This window comes from Vespa mandarinia, chromosome 17 (assembly GCF_050613455.1).
Source record: "Vespa mandarinia isolate Hongniang chromosome 17, ASM5061345v1, whole genome shotgun sequence".
Lineage (NCBI taxonomy): Eukaryota > Metazoa > Arthropoda > Insecta > Hymenoptera > Vespidae > Vespa > Vespa mandarinia.
The window spans coordinates 920,001-945,000 of record NC_140826.1 but is presented as its reverse complement, the minus strand read 5'-3'; the positions used below and the strand labels follow the sequence as shown (position 1 = coordinate 945,000).

Here is a 25,000-nt window from a genome sequence, read left to right as displayed (position 1 = left end):
ATTATACTATAGAGAGAAAGAAAGATTTTCATAGAAATCAGAGAGAAGGATATTTCTTTTTCCAAATTGTTCCAAAATATTGGTAATAATATTGGAAAAAGAAATTTAAATACATCAATAATCATAATAAATCACATAATATTATTATATATAATATTATACAATTAAAGAAAAAAGATCGTATCCCTTTTGACGCATCATTTTCATATTATCCTACCAATTGTGTTCTATCAAATTTGTCCTTCCCATTATATCCTTATAAAATACGTTTCTTATTGCATAAGAAGACAAAAAAAAAAGTAATAATAATAATAATAAAAATAGTAAACAAATGTGATCCCTCGTAGAAGTTTCATTTTTAACAATGATTTCGAGCTGACAAAAAATTTCCTCGTTGACTTCTCCTATTTCTTTTTCTTTTTCTTTTTTTTTCCCTTCCTTCTTTGTCTCGCCTTTTTTTTCTTTATTGTTCATATCTTCTCTTTTTATTTTTATTTTTATTTTTTTTTGCTTTTTTATTTATTTTTATTTTTTTTTATTTTGTTTCGTTTCACGCTTTTGTTTTGTTAAATTTTCTTTTGTTATCTCAGGCACTCCGTCTATAAACCGCGATTAAAACACAACGCAAATATTACCGCAATTTAACGAGTATCTATTATAATATTCGATTAAAAATACCGATTTGCGCCATTGTCAAAGGCATCGTATCTAAAGCACGTTATAAAGACTCTATTCTCGCCATGATTTTTCACGAATCCTTTCGAAGGAATCGCGCGCGCGAATTGATGTTACTCTTAATATACGTATATATATATATATATATGTATACATATATATATATATTTTTTTTTTTAAATCGAAAGTATCGTGAAAAGGAACACGGGAGTTCGCGACGAATCGAAAGGAATCGTACGTGCGTGTGTGCCTCCGTTTCGGATTTTCTTTCACTTCTTTATCTTCTATCTTTCTTCCTCTTCTTTCATCAATCTTCTCCTTCTTCGTAAAACCCACTTATCCGATATTCACAGCACATTAATAAGTGCACAACAGTACCAAAATTAGTCTCTCTAAAGTCTCTTTCTTTTTCTCTTCATTCTTTCTTCATATGTCTCTCTCTCTCTCTCTCTCTCTTTCACTCTCTCTCTCTCTCTCTTTTTCTTTCTCTTTTTTTATCTCATTCATCGTTCCATTCTCTATGTAATATATCTCGAACGATACACTTTTTAAATGAGGCACTTGCCCTAATATATATATATATATAATATATATATATATACTCACTTGACGAAATCTCTTTTTTCATAATCCTCTTCTAATCGTTTCTTTATATCTCTCTCTCTCTCTCTCTCTCTATCTTTCTCTCTTTCTCTCTCTCTCTCTATCTTTCTCTCTTTCTCTCTCTCTCTCTCTCTCTCTGGGTTTCTATCGATCTGTACAAGAAAATTTGCCAACAATTAGTACAACGGAAGGCACGCCTCGTCTCGCGCGAATGCTCATTAGTAATGTCTCTACTACGCATAACAATTTTATTTTATTTCCATTTTTTTCTTATGTTTGTTCTTCTTTTTCTTCTTTTTATTTCCCCTCCCCTCTCCTTCTCTCTCTCTCTCTCTCTCTCTCTCATTCTTTCTTTCTTTCTTTTTCTTTTTCATTTAGTATTCTTATTTAAGCACCTATACAAAACACACACAGGCCACTTCTACGAACACACAACAGTACTATATATTCTGATCCATATCACATTAGTACAACGGTACACATCGAGAAACGACGATAACGTATGTATATAGATAAATACATACGTCCTTTTCATCCTTACAGTTCAGTTCAGTTCAGTTCAATTCATTTTAGTTCAGTTCAGTTCATTTCATTCCTTCGAATGTTGTCCTTCGTCCTAGATTCCGTTCGCTGTCTTCTACCGAGAAACGGAAAATGAGAATGTTACTCTCGACATGGATCCCATTTAATGAGATTGACGTCTATCTTAAATGACGTCAAACGAACGAACCAACGACGAAAAGAAGATCATTCGATAAGAGAGTGGTTTAAAAAAGGGAGAGAGATAAAGGGAGGGGAAGGAAAGAGACAGAGACAGAGAGAGAGAGAGAGAGAGAGAGAGAGAGAGAGAGAGAGAGAGAGAGAGAGAGAGAGAAAGAGAGAGGGAGGGAGGGAGAACGAATCGTCGAGAGTATTAGTTTAAAAAAATAGTTCGTTATTCCCACGTTGTTGCGTCCTACGACGGAAGATCATTTCTCATTCTTCATCTTCATCATCTTCATCGAAATTATCCCAGCTTCTTTACGGAAGGAGACGTAGCATTTTGTTTTCTTCTTTTTCTTCATCTTCTTCTTCTTCTTCTTCTTCTGCTTCTTCTTCTTCTTTTTCTTCTACTTGTTATTCTCTTCCTTTTCCATATTTCAAATTCGAAGAAATCGAACCAACACGAAAAAATCACATCTCGCCGTAATCAGGTAACGTTGACACTACGTATCGTACGATAATTACACCTCATAGTTATCTATATATATATATATATATATATATATATACATATATATATATATATATTTATATATATATATGTATGTACGCATGTATGTATGTATTTTAATAATTCTTGCGATGTAAGATTTAAGATTTTTCGATATATATATATATATATATATATATATATATATATATATATATATGTATATATACATACATAAATACACACATACACACATATATATACGTATATACGAATATATGTTTATTATATATCGGTTTCGGAACATTCTCGTACTTTATGTCGATATTCGTGGATCGACAGTTCATTTGTCACGTGGCACCTGATAGACCAGTCCCTGGCGAAAGAGCATAGAATCATTGATGCTATTTCGTTTCCTTCGGCGATTAATATGCCTGAAGAGACGAGTTTCAGTGTTGATTGATCTCGAAGTAGTTCGAGAATTGCTCGGCTCCTGCTGGGACGCTGCCATGTATCTAACCATGTCATTGAAGTTCGGTAAAAATTGTGGATTGAAAAGTGATAGGATCCTCTCGTTTAGTTCGCGAGGATTTCGCGTTGGTACCATATAATGGTCGCGTGGATTTGAGGGATCACTTGTTTGGGCGAGATCAAATACGAAGGACGCTGAGTTGGTTGTCGCCGAATTACGGCGTAGTTTGCGAAGGAGATCGTTCGAATTGGTACTGATGGTTGTCATAGCGCTGCTGCTACTGTTGCTACTGCTGTTACTGTCGCTACGTTTACGAGGACAATTGTTAGGATTCGTGCTAATAACCGTTTCGATATAGTCCAACTCTTTGCCCTCTCCTCCTCCTCCTCCTCTTCCTACACTCCGCAATGGTCCTCCTCTTGATTCTTGACGAGGAACGACACGATGATTGTGTGATTGTTGGTACGGATGATATCGCGCATCAAAGAGGTCTGTTGTTTCTTTCGATGAAGATAGGAGGAACTCGAGAGGAACCCACGGCTCGTTTTTGTTATCATAGGACTCGACGATGCCAGAGGAAATCGATGATCGTTGATTAGGAATGCAATAGCTCGCTAATTCTTCCTTGATGTTTTTCCTATCTTCTATTTTTCTATCGTTTCTCTCCTTGTTGCATTCACCACCTTCATCGTAATCATCATTATCGCCGTCATTGTCATCGTCATCGTCCTCCTCTTCCTCGTCCTCTTCCTCCTCTTCGTCGTCGTTTCGATCGTCCGACTCGGCGAGGTCGAAGGACGAGGAGGAAGTACCGAAGTCCGTGGGATCCTGTGATGATAAGCCTCAAACGGCTCTTTGTCGCCTTCTGTATCATATGTACGTTTTCTTCACCTTCTGCACCGGCTTATTCTCCGCCGATGAATTCGCGTTTTTACCGTTTGGATTTTTCGGTGGTACGTTCAGAACGAGATTGATGGATTTGTTGTTGAAACCAGGTGATTCCGAACTCTCTGTTAAACGGTTCAATTGTTGACGTTGTTCAGATGGTTCTGGATAAGGAGTACCACGTAGTCTTTGGGAAAACCAGAAACCGGATGCGAAACCAGCGACCAATGAGAAAAGACAGGTTCCTATCAGGGCACCGGTTAATGTTTGTGCCGAGTATACCACTGGTGTCACTATGACGCCTGAAACGAAATAATAAATAGATCAGACCATTAACTGGATTAGAAATCTTGTGTAAAACTCTGTTATCTCTTCTTAATCATGATCTTTCTGTCGTATACTCCATGTTGCTTACAATTATTATAAAAAGTATAAAAGAATAAATGACTTAGATCAAAGCCATCGTTTTATTATTTATCCGATCAGATAAACAAAGTCAATATATATTAATGGTTATTTTATTTTAGAATAAAACGAGACAGGACTTCGACCACATAAGGTTAGGAAAGGAACATCAAAGCGAGGACAATGCGAATCGATACCTTGGATTAGAGAAAGGAAAAACAATGTACGGGAAGGAAGATAGTCCGGTAGAACGTGCAACGATGCCCGCGGGACATGATCCTTCGAAGCAAAAGTTAGAACGGGCTTGTGCGTTAGAAAGGACACGCTTGGGAATAGGTTCGTTGATTACGCACTGTGTGTCTCGGTACGCTCGAGTTACAACGAACATGTATGTATTATATGTGTCTACGGATACGTTATATCGACGAGTACACAAGATCCGACGTGAAAAACGTAAATAAATGAAAAATGGTAAAGCTAAGAGGGAAAGGTAGATAGGTAGCTTAGCTTCGATCTTGATAAGAGATAAAATGTATCCTCAAAGTATTGATTTGATCTTAATCTTTAAAAGGTTATCATCTATTATTCTCCCAAGCTAATTTTTTTTTTGTTATACTAACAAAGAGAGAGAGAGAGAAAAAGAGAAAAAATAAAAAACATGAGAAAATTTATTTCTTTTATGATACAAGATCAAATCAAAGATTTTGATCTTAATCCTTAAAAGATTATCATCTATTATCGTACCAAACTGATTTTGTTTCTTATATTAATAAAAAACAAAAAACAAAAAAAACAGAAAAAAGAAAATAAATATGAGAAAATTTATTTGTTTTATGATACCATTTGTCATTACTGATAGTCTGAATGAATATCCATTTCAACGATGACACGTTTCCTGTCGCATCAATTTTTATGTAATTTGTCATTCAGTACGTTCATTACGTTAAATAAATTGTCTTCCGTAATGGTTACGAAAATTACGAAAAAAATTATTGTTGTAAAAAATAGATAAAACGTACGAATATTGCAATGTACGACGTATATCGTGATTAACAATTATTTATTTTTTTGTGCTTTATCTTTCTTTCTTTCTTCTTTCTTTTTCTTTCTTTCTTTCTTTCTTTCGTAATGACAATGTATTCAAGACATCCAACTTCTCTTAATAAAATTTAATATCCAACAGTATTTTACTTGGGAGAAAATTCTTTATATACGTGTATCAAAAATTTTTAAACTTTTTTCTTTTTTTTTTTTTTTTTTTTTTTTTTTTGAATTTTTCTAAGTTCTAGATATTTCTCCTTTATCGGATCGAAAGCTAGATAGAGGATAATGATAATGAAACAAAAATTTGCATGGGCGGGGGATTAGTGGAGAGGGATAAAGTTTCGATCATGATAACCTTTATTGAGGATTAAGGATCATCATGAGACTGATTAAAATTCTTCGAAAGGAAGGAGGAAGGAGGGAGGAGAATGGAGGAACTATGACGCAGGTGGATACTGGCGCTAATGATTACCTTGAGGTTCGTTAGCTCTTGGCTGCGTACGACCGTACTGATTTTCTCGGTCCAGTTCGATGACAATTTCATTGTCTCGTTCGTCGGGTTGTTCTCCGCGCCCGATTTCGGGCGGTACGGCTGGTTGCACGGGTTTCGCCATTTCTGAAGCAACGTTCACCAAGTTGACGATGACAAGGGGGATCGATGATATCAGGTAATACATATAAAATGTATACACACAAGCACATACTCTATACATACGTAAGTAGATACATACGTATGTATATATACATATATATATATATATATATATAAAATACATAATAAGGTAACAGTGATCATTGCCAAAGCTTACAAACAAGTATGTATCAATGATAAATTTCGTTAGTAAAAGAAGGGAAAAGTCAATATTAATTCCATGAAAATGAAACAAAATAAATGAAATGAACTGCTAATGTTATATTATAATTTGGTATTAATAAAATTTAGCGTGCGATATAAATGATATATATATATTTTTTTTTTTCTTGTTTTCTTCCTTATATATATATAAAAGAAAGAAAGAAAGAAAGGTACAAAGCAGAGGCAGTAAGATAGGATAAAAGATAAAAGAAAGGAAAAAAGAACAAAAAAGGAGAGAGAGAAAGAGAAAGAGTGAGAGAGAGAGAGAGAGAGAGAGAGAGAGAGAGAGAGAGAAAGAGGGAAGGAAAGAAAAGAAGGAAAAGAATAATAAGGAAACTCGTAAAGGATCGCAATAGGGGAGTATAACAAGTAGAAAAAGGAGAACCTATAAATCCTTATCGTTAGGGCTCGTGTTAGAAAGCATCAGACGAGATTCTCATACTCTCATAAGAGTAGCATATTATCCTTCTGTCGTTTATATGTTACAATGGTTAGAAGTACGAGAATGGTAAAATGCGAGAAAATGCGATAAAACGAGCCGATTTGTTCGCCGTGATTCTTTTATAAAAGATATAAGAAAAGAGGATGAACGACGAGGGGAAGAGGCTAGAAGAGAAAAAGAGAAAAAGAAAAAAAGAGAAAAAGAGGGGGAACTTATGGGGTCCGAAAGATGAAAGTTAAAGACTTGCAAAAGCAAGTAGTTAAATCTACGTGACGGTGATAGGAACGACGAGAAGAAAGTTCGCGATACTCGGTGAATCCCATTGGGATATATCATGAAAGCTGCCTGTCTCTACAGTATTCGTGGTGTTAACTATATATATGTATATATACAAATATATATATATATATATATATATATATATATATAGTAGGTACTCGTTGGCGATTACGGGTGAACGCGCCACGGTTCGATCGATTCGCTGATCCCTGCGCTTTTCGAATGGCTTTGAATCTTTGATACAAACATAGGCTGTGTATTTATGGTACGTGGTATTGTATTTATATATATATATATATATATATATATATGTATTTATGTATGTGTGTATGTATGTATGTGTGTGTGTATGTGTGTGTGTATGTATATAGAAAGGTATATATTTGCGTATGTGTGCGTCCGTCCTATGTAGACTGTTTATTTAGGCGAACTTTTTCTTCCGTTTGAAGAAATAAGTTTCCTTTTCTTTTTCTTCTTTCTTTTCTTTTCTTTATCTTCTTCTTTCTTTATCTTTTTTGGCCTTCTTCCTTAAAGAGAAATCTATCGTTTTGACAAACGTCTATTGTTAGATGTGTCGGATAAGCTTTGAATATCTTTATATATAAATAAATGAATTTTGTATGCTTTGAGTACTCTATATATAAGTGAATTAATTTATATACTTTGAATATCTGCGCAGTAGTAATAAATATATATATATATATATATATATATATATATATATATATATTTATAAGCTTATGAATTTAATATGTAAAATGAAAATATCTGAATATATTTCTCTTTATAGAAAATTGTTTTTTCTTTCATTTTTTTATTTTATTTTATTTTATTTTATTTTTTTTTCTTAGAAACGATTATTATTTTCATATTGTTTTATAAATACTATCATAATCGACAGTAATTATAGATTAATATTTAATCGACGTTGAACAGTCAATAAATCAAATTATCTAACAGTTTATTTTATATAATTATTAATTTAATTAGTTATATTTTATAATTATAGTTTTCGTACCGATTGAAACTATTATAGAACGTTATACATTGTAATAGTGTAAGACTTTATTTTATGTAAAAAATATTATTGCATAATAATGTAAAAATATTATAAAAAAATAATAATTTTTTTTATAGCAATATGGTATACTATCATCACAGGTAGATTTTGTACTAGTATTATGTATATTGTATATAACTAGTATTATGTATATAGTATTTAATTTTTTATTTATAATTCATTTATTAATTTAATATTAAATAATACTATTATCTAAATATAGTATATAATAAAATATAATAGTATATAATATTATATTATTTTATACTACTTTAGATATTTTATAATAGCATAAGATAGAAATATGAAAAAAAAAAAAAAAGAAAAAAGAAAAAGAACAAATACAATAAAATTATTACAAAGTCTTTATATCGTTATTACAAAGATAGATTTTCACACTATCGCATCATTTGTATTATGCTACATTAATTTCAATCGATAGGACATTATTCGAATAAATTAATATATACAAATATATCGTCGAACTTTCTCAGAAAAATTTTTTTTTTATACCGAATATTTCTGCGAACGACTGTACATGAGCCCTACTTGAGATTTTTCGAAAGTCGTCGTTTCCACTTTGAAGTCAAGGATGCGTTAAATCAAGTATTTCAAGAGAGAGAGAGAGAGAGAGAGAGAGAGATATTGAGAAAGGAAAAAAAAAAAGAGAAAAAAGGAAAAAAGAAAGAAAGAACGAAAGAAAGAGAAAAACAGACAGACAGATAGATAGATAGAGAAAGAGAGAAAAAGAGAGAGAGAGAAAGAGAGACAGAGAGAAAGAGAGACAGAGAGAAAGAGAAAGAGAAAGAGTCATTACTTCGAGAGGGTAAAAAGGAGAAGAAGAGTGCGTGGGAAAGCGGGCTTTTCTCTCGTTTTCGAGGAATTCGTTCGTGAAAGCTCAAGAAGGGGTGGTTTTTACTTGTTAATAGCAGCCTTACTGTACCTTGTTCGTAACCACAGCCTTTATGCTTTCCCGTAAGGATATCTTGGAAGAGCGTCTTGTCGGCATCGCTATCGTGTAGTTTTGTTGGAACTGCGACGCAAAGATTTGTCGTAGCATCCCAGGCGCAATGTGGATCTTGTAAAGCAACACAGGCCGCACAACTGCCTGCTAATAGGGAGTCACAATGATGTAATGGTACTGCACGTATCTCCGAATCGGCAAAGACCACCAATTTACTTGCTTCACCTGCTAGATGTACCACTAATAGATCTTTCACAGCTTGTCCTATAAACGTTAACGCAAACGCATATATTAATTTCGCACGATTTAACACTTGATTTATGGGGGTGTAGTGAATGGGACTTTTAATAATTTGACAGTTTTCGGATTTCACGTTTAACGCTAGATTTGTCAACTGGGTCAAGATAGATAATATTTTTCATTTTCTTTCGTAATTTTTGTTTTTGTTTTGTCCTTTCTTCTGACATTACGTTATAATCCGTCTTTGATTTGTATTATTTTTAATAAGATTTCTTCTGAAATTTATTGTAATTTATGAAAGATTTAATCTTATTAATTCGTTTTTTTTTGTTTTTGTTTAACATTTAGTTTAACATTGTTTAACAAAATTATTTTTACATATCGATATTTATATGACATATTAATATTTAATAGCTGAAAATGATGATATATTTTTCATTTGTATACGTTAACAGAATAAAAAAACAATTACATATATATATATATATATATATATATATGTATGTATGTAGGTAAATAAGACATAGGGAAGGGAGAAGGGATTCTCTCCCATCTCCGAACAGAAAAGTTGATTTTAATGATAAATACCTTTTATATCATTTTGATTAGATCATTTTGATCTTTCAGAAAAATTTTGATTTCACTGGAACATTTATTCAAAAGTTTCTCATAATATTTCCAAATAGTTCGGTTGTTTTAATTAATGCCTTTGAGTGAATTTGTCGTTCTAAAACTTATGGAACAATATACCGAATGTGGTGGAACGATAATAATAGTTAACTTCTTTACAAATGTATCTCCAGCGGTAATACTAATAATTAAAAGAATTATACTTTAATTGGTCATCATTAGAGGAAATAAGAGAGAATTATTTAAATGTACAAAAGTAAAAAAGAAAAAGAAAGAATAAAAAAAAGAAAATATCTCTTCTCACCTTTCCCAATAATTATTTTTTATAAGTCCGAAAAATTTTACTCTTTCAAACAAAAAAAAATATATATATATATATACACAAATATAGGTTTTTTTTTCTTAAATAAACATTTCTTTTCAAAAACAAATCATTCGTGCAACCTTCGTTAGAAATAGATATATCATACATAAGTCATTGGTGATTTTAACGTTAACGTTATATAAATTATAAATAAAATATAATTTTTAACAATTTATTTTGACCTTGATCGATGTTAATGATATGAATTATACATAATGATATATCATACATAAGTCATCGGTGATTTTAACGTTAACGTTATATAAATTATAAATAAAATATAATTTTTAACAATTTATTTTGACCTTGATCGATGTTAATGATATGAATTAATGTTATAACAAAAAAAAAAACAAAAGAAAAGAAAAAAAGAAAAAGAACAAAAATGCATATTAATGTAAGCCATCAATACGATGAATGTCAATAAAAATAGTTATACAAATAATGTCCTTAAATCTAATATATATAATATAAAACGAAGTACTTTATCACGTTACGTGCTATGTCTAACATGAATGATTTTACAAGTTAAACTTTCTATTCAGGTCGCGTGTAACACCGATTGCATATTTACACGTTGGGATATTTACTAAATGCATTTACAATATCAAAATGGACTGACCGAATGAAAAGATCGAGTAAAAATGATTCGAAAAAAAAATCGAGCAACGTGTTAATAACGAAAAGTTATATTTTCTTTTATTTCATAGGACGAAATGTTCATTTATAATCGTAACAAATTGTCGTTAATTTTAATGTTTGAAACGGTACCATTGATCTTTATCTTATTGAAATAAGGGTGAGACTCGAATGAAAATGATTTATATAAAAATATTTTTTTTGGATGAATAAAATTTTGATGATCGCGAATATATCAAAAGGAAAGTCTACTCTCTTATCGTATAATATATATTCAACTATATGGCGAGTAGTAAAATAAATAGGGACTTGGTGGTTAAGCTTACCGTATTTCAGCACTTGGACGTCGCTAACAATGACCTGATTAACGTCGGTAACAGAATCCGGGGAACGGGTGTTCAATGCCTTCAACACGCGACCGTCGTCTGTGGAATATATCCGAATATTTCCATGTATAATTTTAGAAAGGCGAAATACGATCTCGTGCGACGAACGAGAAATGTTATTATTTTAGGGGCTGACGTTACCTGTTCCAACGTAAAGTATATCGTAGGCCTTGCCGTCTAACGCCTTCACTTGAGAATCTACGGCGACTTTGGTAAATCTGTAACTGTAAACAAAAGAATATTTTTTTTTTATTTTTTCTTTCTTTCTTTTTTCTTTTTTTTCTTACTTTCCCTCGTCATTTTTTTTTTTTTTTTTTTTTTTTTTTTTTATAATTTCGATCGGCAAAGGATATCCAAATATTTTCTATATTTAAAAATTCAACACAATTATTTGTATATTCTAACACAGTCCAATTTCTTAATAATACAATATATATATATATATATAATGTTTTATTATTAACACGAATTATACTTTTGGATCTATAGTTTATCTTGGATCTTTAGTTAGTAGAACGATCTTTATTTTCGATTATATTATTAATCGCTTTTATGCTTGTTTTATAAAATCGAATATGACGATATACTTTGTTTAATAAAAATATCGAGAATGTAATTTGAAGTTTTGTTAGATTTAAATAAGGCACGACGAGGAAAATTATTTCGAAAAATGAAATTATTTAAGAAAGCTCAAAGCTTATTACTTCAAATTGATGTAGCAATCCCTTAAGAGTAATTATTTTTACGATTAATAAATCATTTTTATTATCAATAATCTGTTTTATTTGTCAAACAGAAAATTGTTTATCAACCGATAAAGTATTTAGAAAAAAAAAAAGAAAAGAAAAAATAATATCCATACACACACACACACAGACACAAAATTCGATACTACTTTGAGACTACTTCGAACGTTTGCTCTAACAAAGAGAATATTTATAACTTTTATATAATTTTGAGAAACATTGTCTTAATCTTAAGACGTACACAAGAGGCTTATAAATCCGTTAATACCAGTTCCAAACTCATTCAGTGTAATAGAAATGAATATAATCATAATAATAGGAAGGACTTACTTGAAACTGACTTTGGTTATCACAGGCATTGCGAAATAGGATTGGACAGCGTCGTCCATGAGCGGATGAGCCTTAACAAAATTGACGGTCATATCTGGAAGTGTTCTAGAGTCGTTAACGCAAGCACCGGGTCTTGGTTTAGGCACCCTTTCAGCCGGTACTCTCAACCAATTGCTGTTTATCGTTTCCTGCTCCTTGAACGCACCCTGGAAGACTTCGAGAACACTGTTCATGGAGAAAGCGCAGATCGCTGAACCACCGATGGAATTAACAGGAGTTGTGAAGACACCATATACCAATCGTGTACGATTACCAGCGTAAAATCCTTCGGTTACGTCACTCGTTGATTCTGAAAATCATCGAATAAGATAAATGGATTATTGGATTTGTTAAACGAAAATAAACATGTCTTGCTTTTTAAATATCTTTTATTATTATTATTATTATTATTATTATTATTATTATTATTATTATTATTATTATTATTATTTGTTTTCATTTCTCTCTTTTCTTTTTCACTTTTTTCTTTTTTTTTTATATAAATTTATTACAGATTAAAATTCAATCGAGAAATTCAACGTCTTTTCTGTTTATTTATTTCTTTTTTTTTTTTTTTTTTTAGTTTCTTAAGATTAAACATCAACGAATTATTATAATTTAATGTAAGTATAACAATTCGATATTTAATTCGATCGAATTCGATAATCGACTATATATAATTAAATAGGAATCGTTTTGATTTTATTGTCGTGCCATTACGGAAGGTATTGTTACAAAGAGAGTTAATTATGGAAAGAAAAAAAAGAAATCGCTTGCAAAGTTTTTGATGTTTGTTGTTTACGCTTGTTAAAAGAATCGTAGTATGACAACGAGTTTTTCGTAATGGCGTATAACAAAAGAAAGTAAAAAGGATCAGAATACTGCTATTATCCTTTTTATCGGTAAAAACGGTTTTTCTTCGTGTTACTCTGAAAAACACTAAAAGCAGTATTTAATTTTCCCTGTATAACGTTTTATAAGATATTTTTTCTTATCGCTTTTCTTTCTATCAAACGATAGAGCTTTTTAAAAAGAATTCGAAAATAAAAAGTTAAATTATCACTCAGATATTGAGATTTTTAATCGGACGGCAGTTAACTCTTCTTACAAAACTGAATAGTTTAATATTCTTGAAGATTATCGTTAAGAAATTGATTTAATTGATTAATTAAAATCGTTAAGAACTTTAAGATTTTATTATATTAAATAATTTATTCCAATTGAATTCGTTAGATAATAATTTTATTTAAATAATTATTTATTTTCTTTTTTCACATATTTATTTCAATAATTTGTCATTTTATTTTATTCATTTTTAATGATTTCTTTGAATTAAATTTAAATAGACAATAATTTCATTTATATCATTATTTAATATAATAAAATCATATGGAGGAAATAAATCTTGTCAATTCTTAACAAGTATATTAAAATATAATAATAAATAAGATTATAAGATTGAATAGTTAGAAATTATTTAAATATAATAGATAAATTTGATATTGCAATGTTTAATATTATCACAATACTTTTCCCTATTTTCTTTTCTTTTTTTTTTTTTTTTCCTTTCTTTCTTTCTTTTTCCATTCAACCACGCCATCTAAATTATTTATAAATTGCTGAAATAATCGATTATATAGAAATAAAATATTAATCTATAATCTACTAGATTATAGATTAATAATAATCGTTAATTGCAAATAATATCATGAGATATTTAACGACGATAAATTAATCTGTCGAAAAAAATGTTGGAAATAATATTTATGATACTATATTTAATTCAACGTCATATATGATAATATTTAATTATAAACATAAATTAACGATAATGATTTTACTGTGGAGTATTCATGATAGTAAAACGTATCTAAAATCTCATAACAGTCAACCTATTAAATCTTCAATAAATGCCGTGTCATATTCTAAGAATATCTTCACTCTCTCTCTCTCTCTCTCTCTCTCTCTCTCTCTCTCTCTCTCTTCTTCCCTCTCTCTCTTTCTCTTTTGCATGTTATTATACGGACTGGTGAGAAATACCAATAATGTAAGATATATTCCTTCTACTTTAGTTATCTTGGGCTCTAACGACTTAGCCACGAACTGGTCGATCGTGAAAATGTTTCTGGGCTGTGAGAAAAGGAAGGAAGGAAGGAAGGAAGGAAGGAAGGAAGGAAGGAAGGAAGGAAGGAAGGAAGGAAGGAAGGAAGGAACGAACGAACGAACGAAGAAAGGGACAGGACGGGAAGGGAGGTGGAAAGGGTTGATGACGACGAAAAAGGGAAAAAAATGTGACTCGCTTGGAACGTTTTCCCAGACTCGACTCAAGTAGAGAAAAAGAAAGGGAGAGAGAGAGAGAGAGAGAGAGAGAGAGACAGAGAAAGAGAGAGAGAAAAAAGAGAGAAAAAGTTCCCAACATCGCGACAAGTTTAAAAGTCGAACAAGCCTTTAAAGTCTCGTCCTCTTCCCTACATTTCTTTCTCTCTCTTACTCTCTCACTCTCTCTCTCTCTCTCTCTCTCTCTCTCTCTCTCTGTCTGTCTCTCTTTCTCCCTCTCTTTCTTTCTTTTTTCTTTCTCTTTTCTTTCTCTATTTATCTATCTGTCTCTCTTTCACTTACATACACGTATACACACGATATACATACTTACGAATATATTATATACACAGAAACATGTAACACATGTAATATAGAAAGAAACTTGTACCTTTTAAGGTGTGTTTTAACACGCACATATATATATATATATATATATATATATATATCTAGTCGTGAAAAAGTTTTCAACTCAAATTCCATTCGTCTAACGGTACACTTCGAATCTTGGTGCATGAGTACGAAAGCCTTACTGGCGCCCTACTCCCTTTTGCGCCTATCCCTTATCCCTTCGTCCTTTTCTAGAGGAAACAAAGTGGAAACCAGCATGAAACTTCGTCAAATTCATCTCTCGTAGAGTCGACTTTTGCCGACTGTGATGAAAATTCAACTATGGTCCTTGCGATCTCTTTCTTCTCTCTCTCTCTCTCCCTCTCTCCCTCCCTTTCTCTCTCTTTCTCTCTTTCTATATATGTATATATATATATATATATATATATATATATATATATATATATATCTCGCTCCACTTTTTCCTTTTTATCGTACCGTATAACGAACGTCTTCATTTTATTATGAAGATAAAATTTGGTTTGTTATTAAGAGAAAAAAGGAAAAAATAGAAAGGAAAAAAAATGACATCGTACAAATTTAAACCTTTGAACTATAATTATTTTTCTTTCGTACGTTCCCGAGCCAATTTTTTGATTTGATTTCTTTTCTTTTTTTTTTTTATTCTTTTTTTTCCTTTTCCACTTTACAATATATGTATATATCTCATTTTTTACCGTATTATATATATATATATATATATATATATATATATATATATAATATTAATATAATAAAATTTGTCGGATATAGAAAACAAAAAAAAAAGAAAAAAGAAAAAGAAAAAAAAATATATTAATGGTATACTTCGAACGAGGACCCGAACAATTTTATATTCTTTTATCGGAACATAGAAGGAATATAAAAAACATGTATATATACATGTCTTTCCATATACTTGTTTATCCATATACTTTGAAAGTAATTTTTTCATTAAAAATTTTCCACGATGTTATAAACACTAGAAGTAAATAGTTTAACTATTACAAAGTTACGATTATTATGAGTACGTGAATCAATTGTTATTTTTTTTTTCTTCATTTATCGTTACAAAATAAAATTAAACCGATCGTAAGTGTAAATTAAAAATAATAACAAAACGAAAATTATTTTCATCCGAATAATCATCATATTGAGGTTAATTAAATTAAATTAAATTAAATTAAATTAAATTAAATTAAATTAAATTAAATTAAATTAAATTAAATTAAATTAAATTAAATTAAATAAATGAAAGATCGATCGAAAACGTCATTAATCGATTTAATAACGAACAAATTTATTAAATGTCGTTTATTTTATAAAATACATTTAATGAAAATATAAATCTTTATACCTATCCTATACTTCGACCCTATTATTTTTATGTCCTCTTATACGATACTATAATACATCTTTTCGATCAGCCCTTCGCGTATTTCTCGTTTCCTTTATAAAGCAACGATACCTTTGTCGGATATAGAATAGAAAACAAAAAAAGAAAAAGAAGAAAGAAAGAAAAAAAATATATTAATGGTATACTTCGAACGAGGACCCGAACAATTTTATATTCTTTTATCGGAACATAGAAGGAGTATAAAAGAAAGAAAAAAAAAAAGAAAAAAAAATAATGATAATAATAATAATAAAAAATAAGAAAAAAAAGAAAGAAAGAAAGAAAAAAGAGAAGAAGAAGAAGAAGAAGAAAATAAAAAGAATAATATCCAGAGAAAAGTAAAAATAGGCAAAGGAGCATACGCAGCCGAAGAAATACTACTTCTTTCCGTTTCTTTAACAGATGAATAATATAGTATGTATCCTGTAGACTTCCCTTTCTCCCTCATACTCTTTATTTTCCTTTCTCGATCATTCCTTTCATTCTTTTATACCTTTTACATATATACATATTTTTTTTTTTCTTTCTTATATACATTAACTCTTTATATAGCTCGTTTGAAAACTTTTCTTCGATCCATTCTTTCGTTTGTTTTAAAGGGTATGATTTCGGTGTAGAAACTCGCGAAACTTTTGGAATCACACAATTTTCCGTATTCCGATGTACCTTCATGAATTTTCGACGTCGCTCATCGGTCGAGAAACGTATGATTGACTACGAACACGGTTTGTCAGCTTCACGTTTGTTAGTTTGGATGGGAGAACTCGGTCCGTTCGCCGAGAGTTAGGATCGGTCCTCGCTATTTCTACTAGATGTATGTGTGTATAAGCATGTATAAATGTATGTAAGTATATATATATATATATATATATATATATATATATGTGCAAGCATGTATGTCTATGTGTGCGTGTGCGCGCGCATGAAAGTATGTATATATACTTGGACGGTGAGTTCGACGTTTGCCCTTCTGTTATTGTTCCTGACAAACTTTATTACTTCGAGAACGGTATAGTATGATTTAACCCAAGTATAGACCAATCAAGTTTGATATGTTCGTACAACACAACTGTCGTACATTCCGCGAATAAACTAATCATAGAATATGGTGTATGTTAGTAAATCTTGACGTATCGCTTAATTTTTATTACTTTATACTATTATTTGTATACTACAGATAGATTTCTGTATGAAATATAGTATAAATAAAGTAGGATGAATGAATTAAAATGACAAATATTTTCTCTACATCTATTATCTAGGTATAAATAATATTATTTTTATAATATGAAAATTCGTTTTAATATATCGAGAATAATTATTTACGTATGTTATACGATATCAATATATTAGAGCAAAATATTATTTGTGATAAATATCAAGAAGTAATATGTATAATACACACACATATATATATATATATAATATATATAAAAAATATATAAAATATATATATATATATATATTTTATTTGATGAAATTTATTTGGTGTTTAAAACTATAAGAAAAAAAGACTTATGTTACAAAGATGTTTGATAATGTGAAAATATTTGTCTTGTTAAATGTAAAATTAAATAAATAAAAATTATATATATATATATATATAATTTATATATAATTTATAATTAATATAATTAAACTAATATATAATTTATATATATATATAATTTTTATTTATTTAATTATATAAATAAATAAAATTTATTTATATAATTATATTAATATATATAATTATATTAATAGATTATAATATATATATTATATATTATATTATATATTATAAATATTAAATATATATTAATATATATTATATTTATATTAATATATATAAATGAATAAAAATTATATATATATTATATGTATATATAATTTGATATTTTGTTCGAAAACATACGAAAAGATATTCATGTTTTAAAGATGTTTGATTGATCGAATTCATTATAATTTGAAAAAATTCATCATAATAAAAATAAATTTAAATAAATAAAAATTCTACTATATATTTCTTATATATATAGAATATTTGACATCCCGTTTTGAAAAGGTAAAAAAAAAGATTCACGTTCCGAAGGTGTTTGAAAAAAATTTGAAAAAAATTCGTCACTTTAAAAGAGAATTTATGTAAGTAAAAATTCTATTATATATTTTTTTATAACATTTGTAAAATAAGGTTATCAGTAATACGAACTTTTATAAAAATTGTGACTTGCATTTGTATAACACGATATAGAGATGTTTTGTCTAATTTAATTACTTTAATTCTTAAAGGTTATAATGGGAGAAATTTTATCCTAAGAAGATGAGAAATGCGGAGCTTAATTGACTTATTTGTTTCAATTACCTTTATATTATTTGTAATAAAATTATAAAGTAATTAATTCTTACAGCTTTAACCTATAAGAAAATAATAACTTTTTAACAACATACTTAATAACAAAATACTTATTTTTTTTTTTTTTTTTTATTAATCTTTATAATAAAATAAAAGAAAAAATAGCGAAAAGCAAAATCGAAACCAAAAATAACATGATAATGTGAATTTTTCTTTTTTTTTTTTTATTTATATAAACTTTTAAAGTTTGAATACTTCAGTTATTTTTTTTTTATATTTATATATTTGATGATTGTCGATCAAAGTCCAAAATAGATAGACGGAATAGATTAAATTCAAATATTTTAAATAACATTATGAAAACAAATTAAAATTTGCATTATAATTAAAATTAAAATTATTAAAAATTAACATTTTAAATAGTATAATAAATACATTGTATAAATGTGACATGATCTCTCCTATAAAAAAAAAAAATCATTACGATAATTAGAATTTTAAATTTTATTTTATAAGCAAACCTCATATATATACACACACACAGACATATATCTTTTATAAATATATACATCCAAAATGTATACACGACCTATATTTATGTATAACTTATGTGATTCGTCGTTGTATTACAAATATGATTTTATGTCGTTTCCTTTCGCTCGAAATATTTTTCTATTATCAAATACTCACCTTTTTTTCTTTTTCTTTTTCTTTTTTTTATTCCATGTCGAACGGATTACGTTTTCTCGATCAAGATCCGATATATCAAACAGTACTTTCCTCTGAGAAAGTTCTTGAATACAGTTGAAAAGAAAAGGAAAAAGATCCAATTTTATGATATATATTTTCTGGAGAAATCTCATTCTAATTCTCGTTCAGTAGCATGGAACGCAAGAACGAGAACGTCGACCGGACGAAGGTATCGCGATACACAGCTGAGGAATTTCAAGACGGTCGAGTGATTTGGCTTTCAGGTGCAACGGTCCGATTCGTTGTCGGAGAATTTCATCCCCGAGACGGTAATAAACTTCTTTATTCATTTCCTTTCTTCTTTCCCATTCTACTATCCCGTTCCAAGGTTTCTCCCGTCATCTGGCAAAGGCAGAACACATCGTGGAAAGGCCATACCAGAAGCTGCTAGAGGTCTACGACGAGTAGAGTAAAAGAAGGAGTTAGAATTGTAGGAAGGAATGAAAGAAGAAAGGAAGATAGTACTAGAAAGAGAAAGAGAAAGAGGAAGAGATCGTAAAGGGTAAGCAAAAGAAAGAGAAAAAGAAAGAAAGAGAGGATTGGGAGTGGGGTCTAGGTTGTCCGAGCAATCGGTGGGATAGTCCGGACCTGCGATTTGGCAAGGATCCACCAAACGGATCTTTCAGCTGGCCAGAAGCCAAGCTTCCTCGTCGGATAGGGATTTCGGTTCGATGTGCGGCGACAATATTCTCTGGCTCCTGAAAGAGCAAGAGAGAGAAAGAGAGAGACAAAGAGAGAGAGAGAGAGAGAGAGAGAGAGAGAGAGAGAAGTACATATCCCACCACTCGTCTCGTCTTTTCTCTTTTACTCTGGACTAGCGTAGCAGTACCAACAGCGGCAGCCTAGTCGTTCACCGTTTGGCTACTCCACCTCCTGGTGAGCTTGCGGCCATTGTACCATTTGTACTTTCCTACAGGCTCCCCAGGCTTCATTTCGTTGCTCCATAGGCAGTTGGGACGACTTATCGAGTGACAGGAAACCAGTTTATATAGTACACTACATGCTTTACCTTCAGAGTTGGGAGGGATTGGGTAGGGTTGAGTTGAGTTGGGTTATGCTGGGAAAACCACCGGCTGCTGGTGAACGTGATGGTGAATAATCTATCTTATAAGCATGATGAACAATACAACATATCGAACAAAAATTTCTTTTCAGTTCTACATGTAATATGGGACGCGCCACATGATTCAATCTCGACTAGATCATTTTTTTTCTTTTCTAGTTAGATTCTTTCCCTTGATTTCCGTCTCGCAAGATTTCTAAAGGTTTATATCTGACTAGAGGATATGTCTAGGATATAACAAATTGTTCCACGACGAGGAAGAATGTTTTTAAGTAAAGAAAATTGTTCTCTGACCAGGCGTTATATTTTTAGATATAAGAGAAAAAGAAAAAACAAAAAAAAATATTCCCTGACTTAGAAGAATATTCTTAGATAAACACAATTATTCTGCGATCAGACGAAACATTTTTATTTAAACAAAATCCTTCCTTGTGATCGTGGTAGAATATTTTTAGATAGAAAAAAAAAAAACATTGTTTTTCAATCTAAAAGAATATTTTTAGATAAATAAAATTGTTTCCTGACCGTGGCGGAATATTTTTAGATATAAAACTAAAAAAAAAAAACATTGTTTTCCGACCTTTCTGATATAAATAAAAGATTGTTCTTCAAGCAAAGGCAATTACTTGTTTCATCTGAAAAATTGTTCCCTTCCTCCTTCTTCTCTCATTGGGGAAAAAATTGTTATGTATAAAAATGTATATATATAAAGAAAAAAAAAAAAAAAAAAAAAGAAATTAAAACAAACAGAAAAAAATTGATACTCACGTATTTCGTTGAAATAGAATGGATATTCGCCAGGTACAGAACAGTTGAGTCTAGCTTTCAGGAAGCTCGTCCATCTGTCGCTGAATGCATGAGGACCGCCTTTGTCGTGCTGGCAGACTCTACCGACCCGCGAGTAGACCGCCTAAAAATAAAGAAAATTCTTGTTGGTCACGAACAATCCTTACTTCCTTCTTCTTCTTCTTCTTCTTCTTCTTCTTTTTTGTTTTTTTCTTTTTTTTTTTATTTTCTCATCTTATAAAATAGCATTCTTATATAATACCTTGCCACAGTTCATATACTCGACCGCGGTTTCCCGATAGAAGAAGAACACGTAATCCTCGTAGGCGAACGAGCTGACAAAATTTGGTCCTGAAAACAAAATCAACATTTTTATTCATTTCTCTCTCCCTATGTATATATATATATATATATAATATAATATAGAAATAGAGAGAATGAGAATGTGTGTGTGAGAGATAGAGAAAGATATATATCTATGTATATAGAAATAGAGAGAATGAGGGTATGTGTGAGAGAGAAAGATATATATATAATATTTACAGTTTTTTATATAATAATTTAAATGTTTAATTATAACAATACTAATATATTATTTCCTATATATAAATATAGAAATATTATAATTATTATTATAATTAAAAATTAATATATATATATATATAAAATAATATATTATTATTAATATAATTAAAAATATCAATTATTATATAGAAAAATTATAATTATATATATATTATTATATATATATATATGTATATATATATAATTATAATTATGTATAATTATATATGTTATTATATTTATAATATATAATTAAAGAATAACATAAAATTGTGATTAATAATATTTTTAATAAATTATATATTCAAATAAATATTTAATTTATATTTAATAATTATATATATAAAATAATATATTACTATTGTAATTAAAAATTTTTATTATTATATAATTTAATTTATAAAAATTATAAATATTTTATACATATATATTTTTTCTATATATATATAATCCTATTTATATATATGCGTATGTGAAAAAGATATAAATATATGCATATATCTTTCTCACATACATATACTCTTATTGTCTTTATTTTTCCACATACTTGTTCGTTTTAATATAGAAATAATTTCTCGTTTAACGCTTTAATCACATTTTTTTTTTATTCTTTAACGAATCCATATTTAATGATTCGTGAAAAAACGAGGTGAAAAATTCATAGTAGAATCATCGTACTTATCCTAACATCTATTATCTCACGTCACATACTTCCCCTTATATCTTCAATATCAAAATGATACTGGGTAAGTTATCGCAATGTATTTATAATAGGAAAACTCGATGGAAATAGAAATCTATGGAGGTAGATCATACATACGTGTACGCGTTAGAGTGCGATATCGCGATCATCGAGAGTGATTTATAAGCGTGACATCGATGAAGGGGTTTTGGGTATAGGGGTTAGGGATTAGGGAGTAGTGGAGAGATTTTGGTGAAGTGGGGACGATGTGGGAGGATAGGGGAGGCACGAAGCGACATTTGGTAAAATTTCGTTACTAAAATCGGATAAAAGATGAGCTCGTGCGATCGAAGGAACGGGGGTTTATGGTGAGAGTAGAGAAGGGAGTGAGGGAAATAAATCGAAATTTCCAAATAAATTGACTGTCTCGTACGTGTTCGTCGATAAAGATCAAATACCAACATGTCGATAACGGTATTGGTATTGATATTTCAGAGGGATGAGGAGAGTGGGAGTGGAAGTGGGAGTGGGGCATGAGGGTGAGAGTACGATAAGTACTAATTGTAAGCTCTATTCGTCGGCCTGTTCGTTCGTTCGTTCGTTCGTAGTACGTTACGCGGAGAATTAACGACGAACGAAATAATATTCTTTCGGGAAATGCGAGGCTTCCTGAATGACGCACTCGCACGAATAATACGATCGATAATTAAATTTTAATTTCGCCGGGTCACGAGCAACGCTAGTTGGCGGGCCAGACACCGATCAAAATTCGATGGGCGAGTTCGCTTCACTACTCATACCCATTTTCTGTCTCTCTCCCTCTATCTCTCTCTCTCTCTCTCTCTCTGTCTCTCTCTCTCTCTCTCTCTCTCTCTCTCTCTCTCTCTCTCTGTCTCTCGTTATTCGGACTTATTACAACGCTTTGGGTACAAAGGGTGGATTTAATTAACATGATAATTAACGTTAACATGGTTTGTATATACACACACATATATATACATATAATATGTATATACATATTATACATATATATATATATATATATATATATATATATATATGTATACACATGTTTCAATGTGTTGATCTATCATCATTCTTCTATTTTATTGAATAGAGAAGTTAGAAGTTAATACGATATTTTTGTTGTTTTTTAAATTCACAACGTAGACGTGAACGATACAATCACCGATTGCATTTGATCGACGTTATGTTATATATCGAACGCATTGATTTTTAACACTCGATTTACGGATATTGATTGTATAGCTATTATTACTGAAACCCGTAGGTACGGTATTGACGGGGTAACATTTTTAAATGTGATTTCTCTCTTTTTTTTCCTTTTTCTTCCTTTTTTTTTTGTCTCGTCGTCGTTGTCGTCGTCGTCGTTACTACGTTACATATCTACGTTACATTCAATTTTAAATCAATTATGAAATAGTTAAATAAATTTAAATATATTTATGTACATGTGTGTGTGTGTGTGTGAGCGCGTATTCGTATTATTAAATCGAACAAATACCGGTAGAAATTATTTAAAAAATAATTTGTTAGCAATTATAAATAAAATATTACTTTTAATTAATTTAATATATTAAAATAAGAAGAAATCAAAAAAAAGGGGGGGGGGAAATATTAAATACAAAATAAATATTATCAATTATAATTTGTATTATTTTAAGCAATGTAACTTGAAATCGATCGAATAAGACTATTTTCGTAAATCTTTAAATTTAATCCAATTAAGCGTAAGTATCGTAGCAAGAAATAGAAAGAAAAAGAAAAAAATAAATAAATAAAAAAAGAAAAAAAGGAACTTAATTCAATAGAATCAATATTAATTACATAGAAATATAATTAATTAATAGAAATAATATATTTACCATTCAATTGATTCAAATCGGATCGTTCCGTTCGGATCTTCTCCCTAAGGATAAGAGGTGCCCCTCCGGTGAAGTCCGCAACCGTCGCAGCATAGAGCTGTCCCTCTGAAACACAGAAACGTTTCTGTCAAAATGTCACGTTGGAGACATTTACCTTGTGTCAGGACGTTTAGTATGGTTAGTTAGGGTGTCCAGGATGGGAGGAGGGTCATCAAATTCACGATTATAACAGTTGACGGAGACGGTAAAGGCGACCCTCCTCCTTTCGGGTTAATTTTCACATCCTCTAGTGTCACACTACGATGAAGGTGGTAGAAAGCATTTACGGAATCCTTCTCCTCCTAATCTTCGAGAAGGACCCCTCTAACCTTTGCTGTCTTTCGACCTTGTGCTATGTCTACCGCGTTACGCGTTACGAACGCATACCGTTCTTATATGAAACGTTCCTTGAAACTATCCTACCGTGTTTAATCGCTTCTCGTTATATATATGCCTATATATATACATATATGTACACACACACACACATATATATATATGGCGATTCTCTATGAATATCAATCCTACGCATTATGAGGTCAACTCTGACATGAAACTTCATCATT

General features: G+C 30.2%; 2 protein-coding genes across 5 annotated transcripts in view; both read right to left on the bottom strand.

Annotated features, from left to right (window-relative positions):
* Positions 1–2,701: 2,701 nt before the first annotated feature.
* LOC118450364 (uncharacterized) lies at positions 2,702–3,785 on the bottom strand (the record flags this gene model as incomplete). Its single annotated transcript, XM_035886077.2, has 1 exon — positions 2,702–3,785. A coding segment is annotated over one exon (972 nt), but the record flags the coding sequence as incomplete, so codon positions are not given.
* LOC118450363 (semaphorin-1A) overlaps positions 3,767–25,000 on the bottom strand; it is a 295,611-nt gene continuing 274,377 nt past the window's right edge. For 3 of the 4 annotated variants that reach the window (XM_085662087.1, XM_085662088.1, XM_035886074.2), the window contains exons 7-15: positions 24,396–24,500; positions 21,526–21,614; positions 21,246–21,387; positions 12,213–12,561; positions 11,278–11,360; positions 11,077–11,175; positions 8,857–9,141; positions 5,749–5,892; positions 3,767–4,129 (exon numbers count right to left, since the gene is read on the bottom strand). In XM_085662087.1, coding sequence (XP_085518213.1) covers positions 3,813–4,129; positions 5,749–5,892; positions 8,857–9,141; positions 11,077–11,175; positions 11,278–11,360; positions 12,213–12,561; positions 21,246–21,387; positions 21,526–21,614; positions 24,396–24,500 — 1,613 coding nt within the window. In that variant the 3' untranslated portion in view covers positions 3,767–3,812. The remainder of the gene's footprint in view (positions 4,130–5,748; positions 5,893–8,856; positions 9,142–11,076; positions 11,176–11,277; positions 11,361–12,212; positions 12,562–21,245; positions 21,388–21,525; positions 21,615–24,395; positions 24,501–25,000) is intronic. The other variant, XM_085662089.1, reaches the window with a different exon arrangement.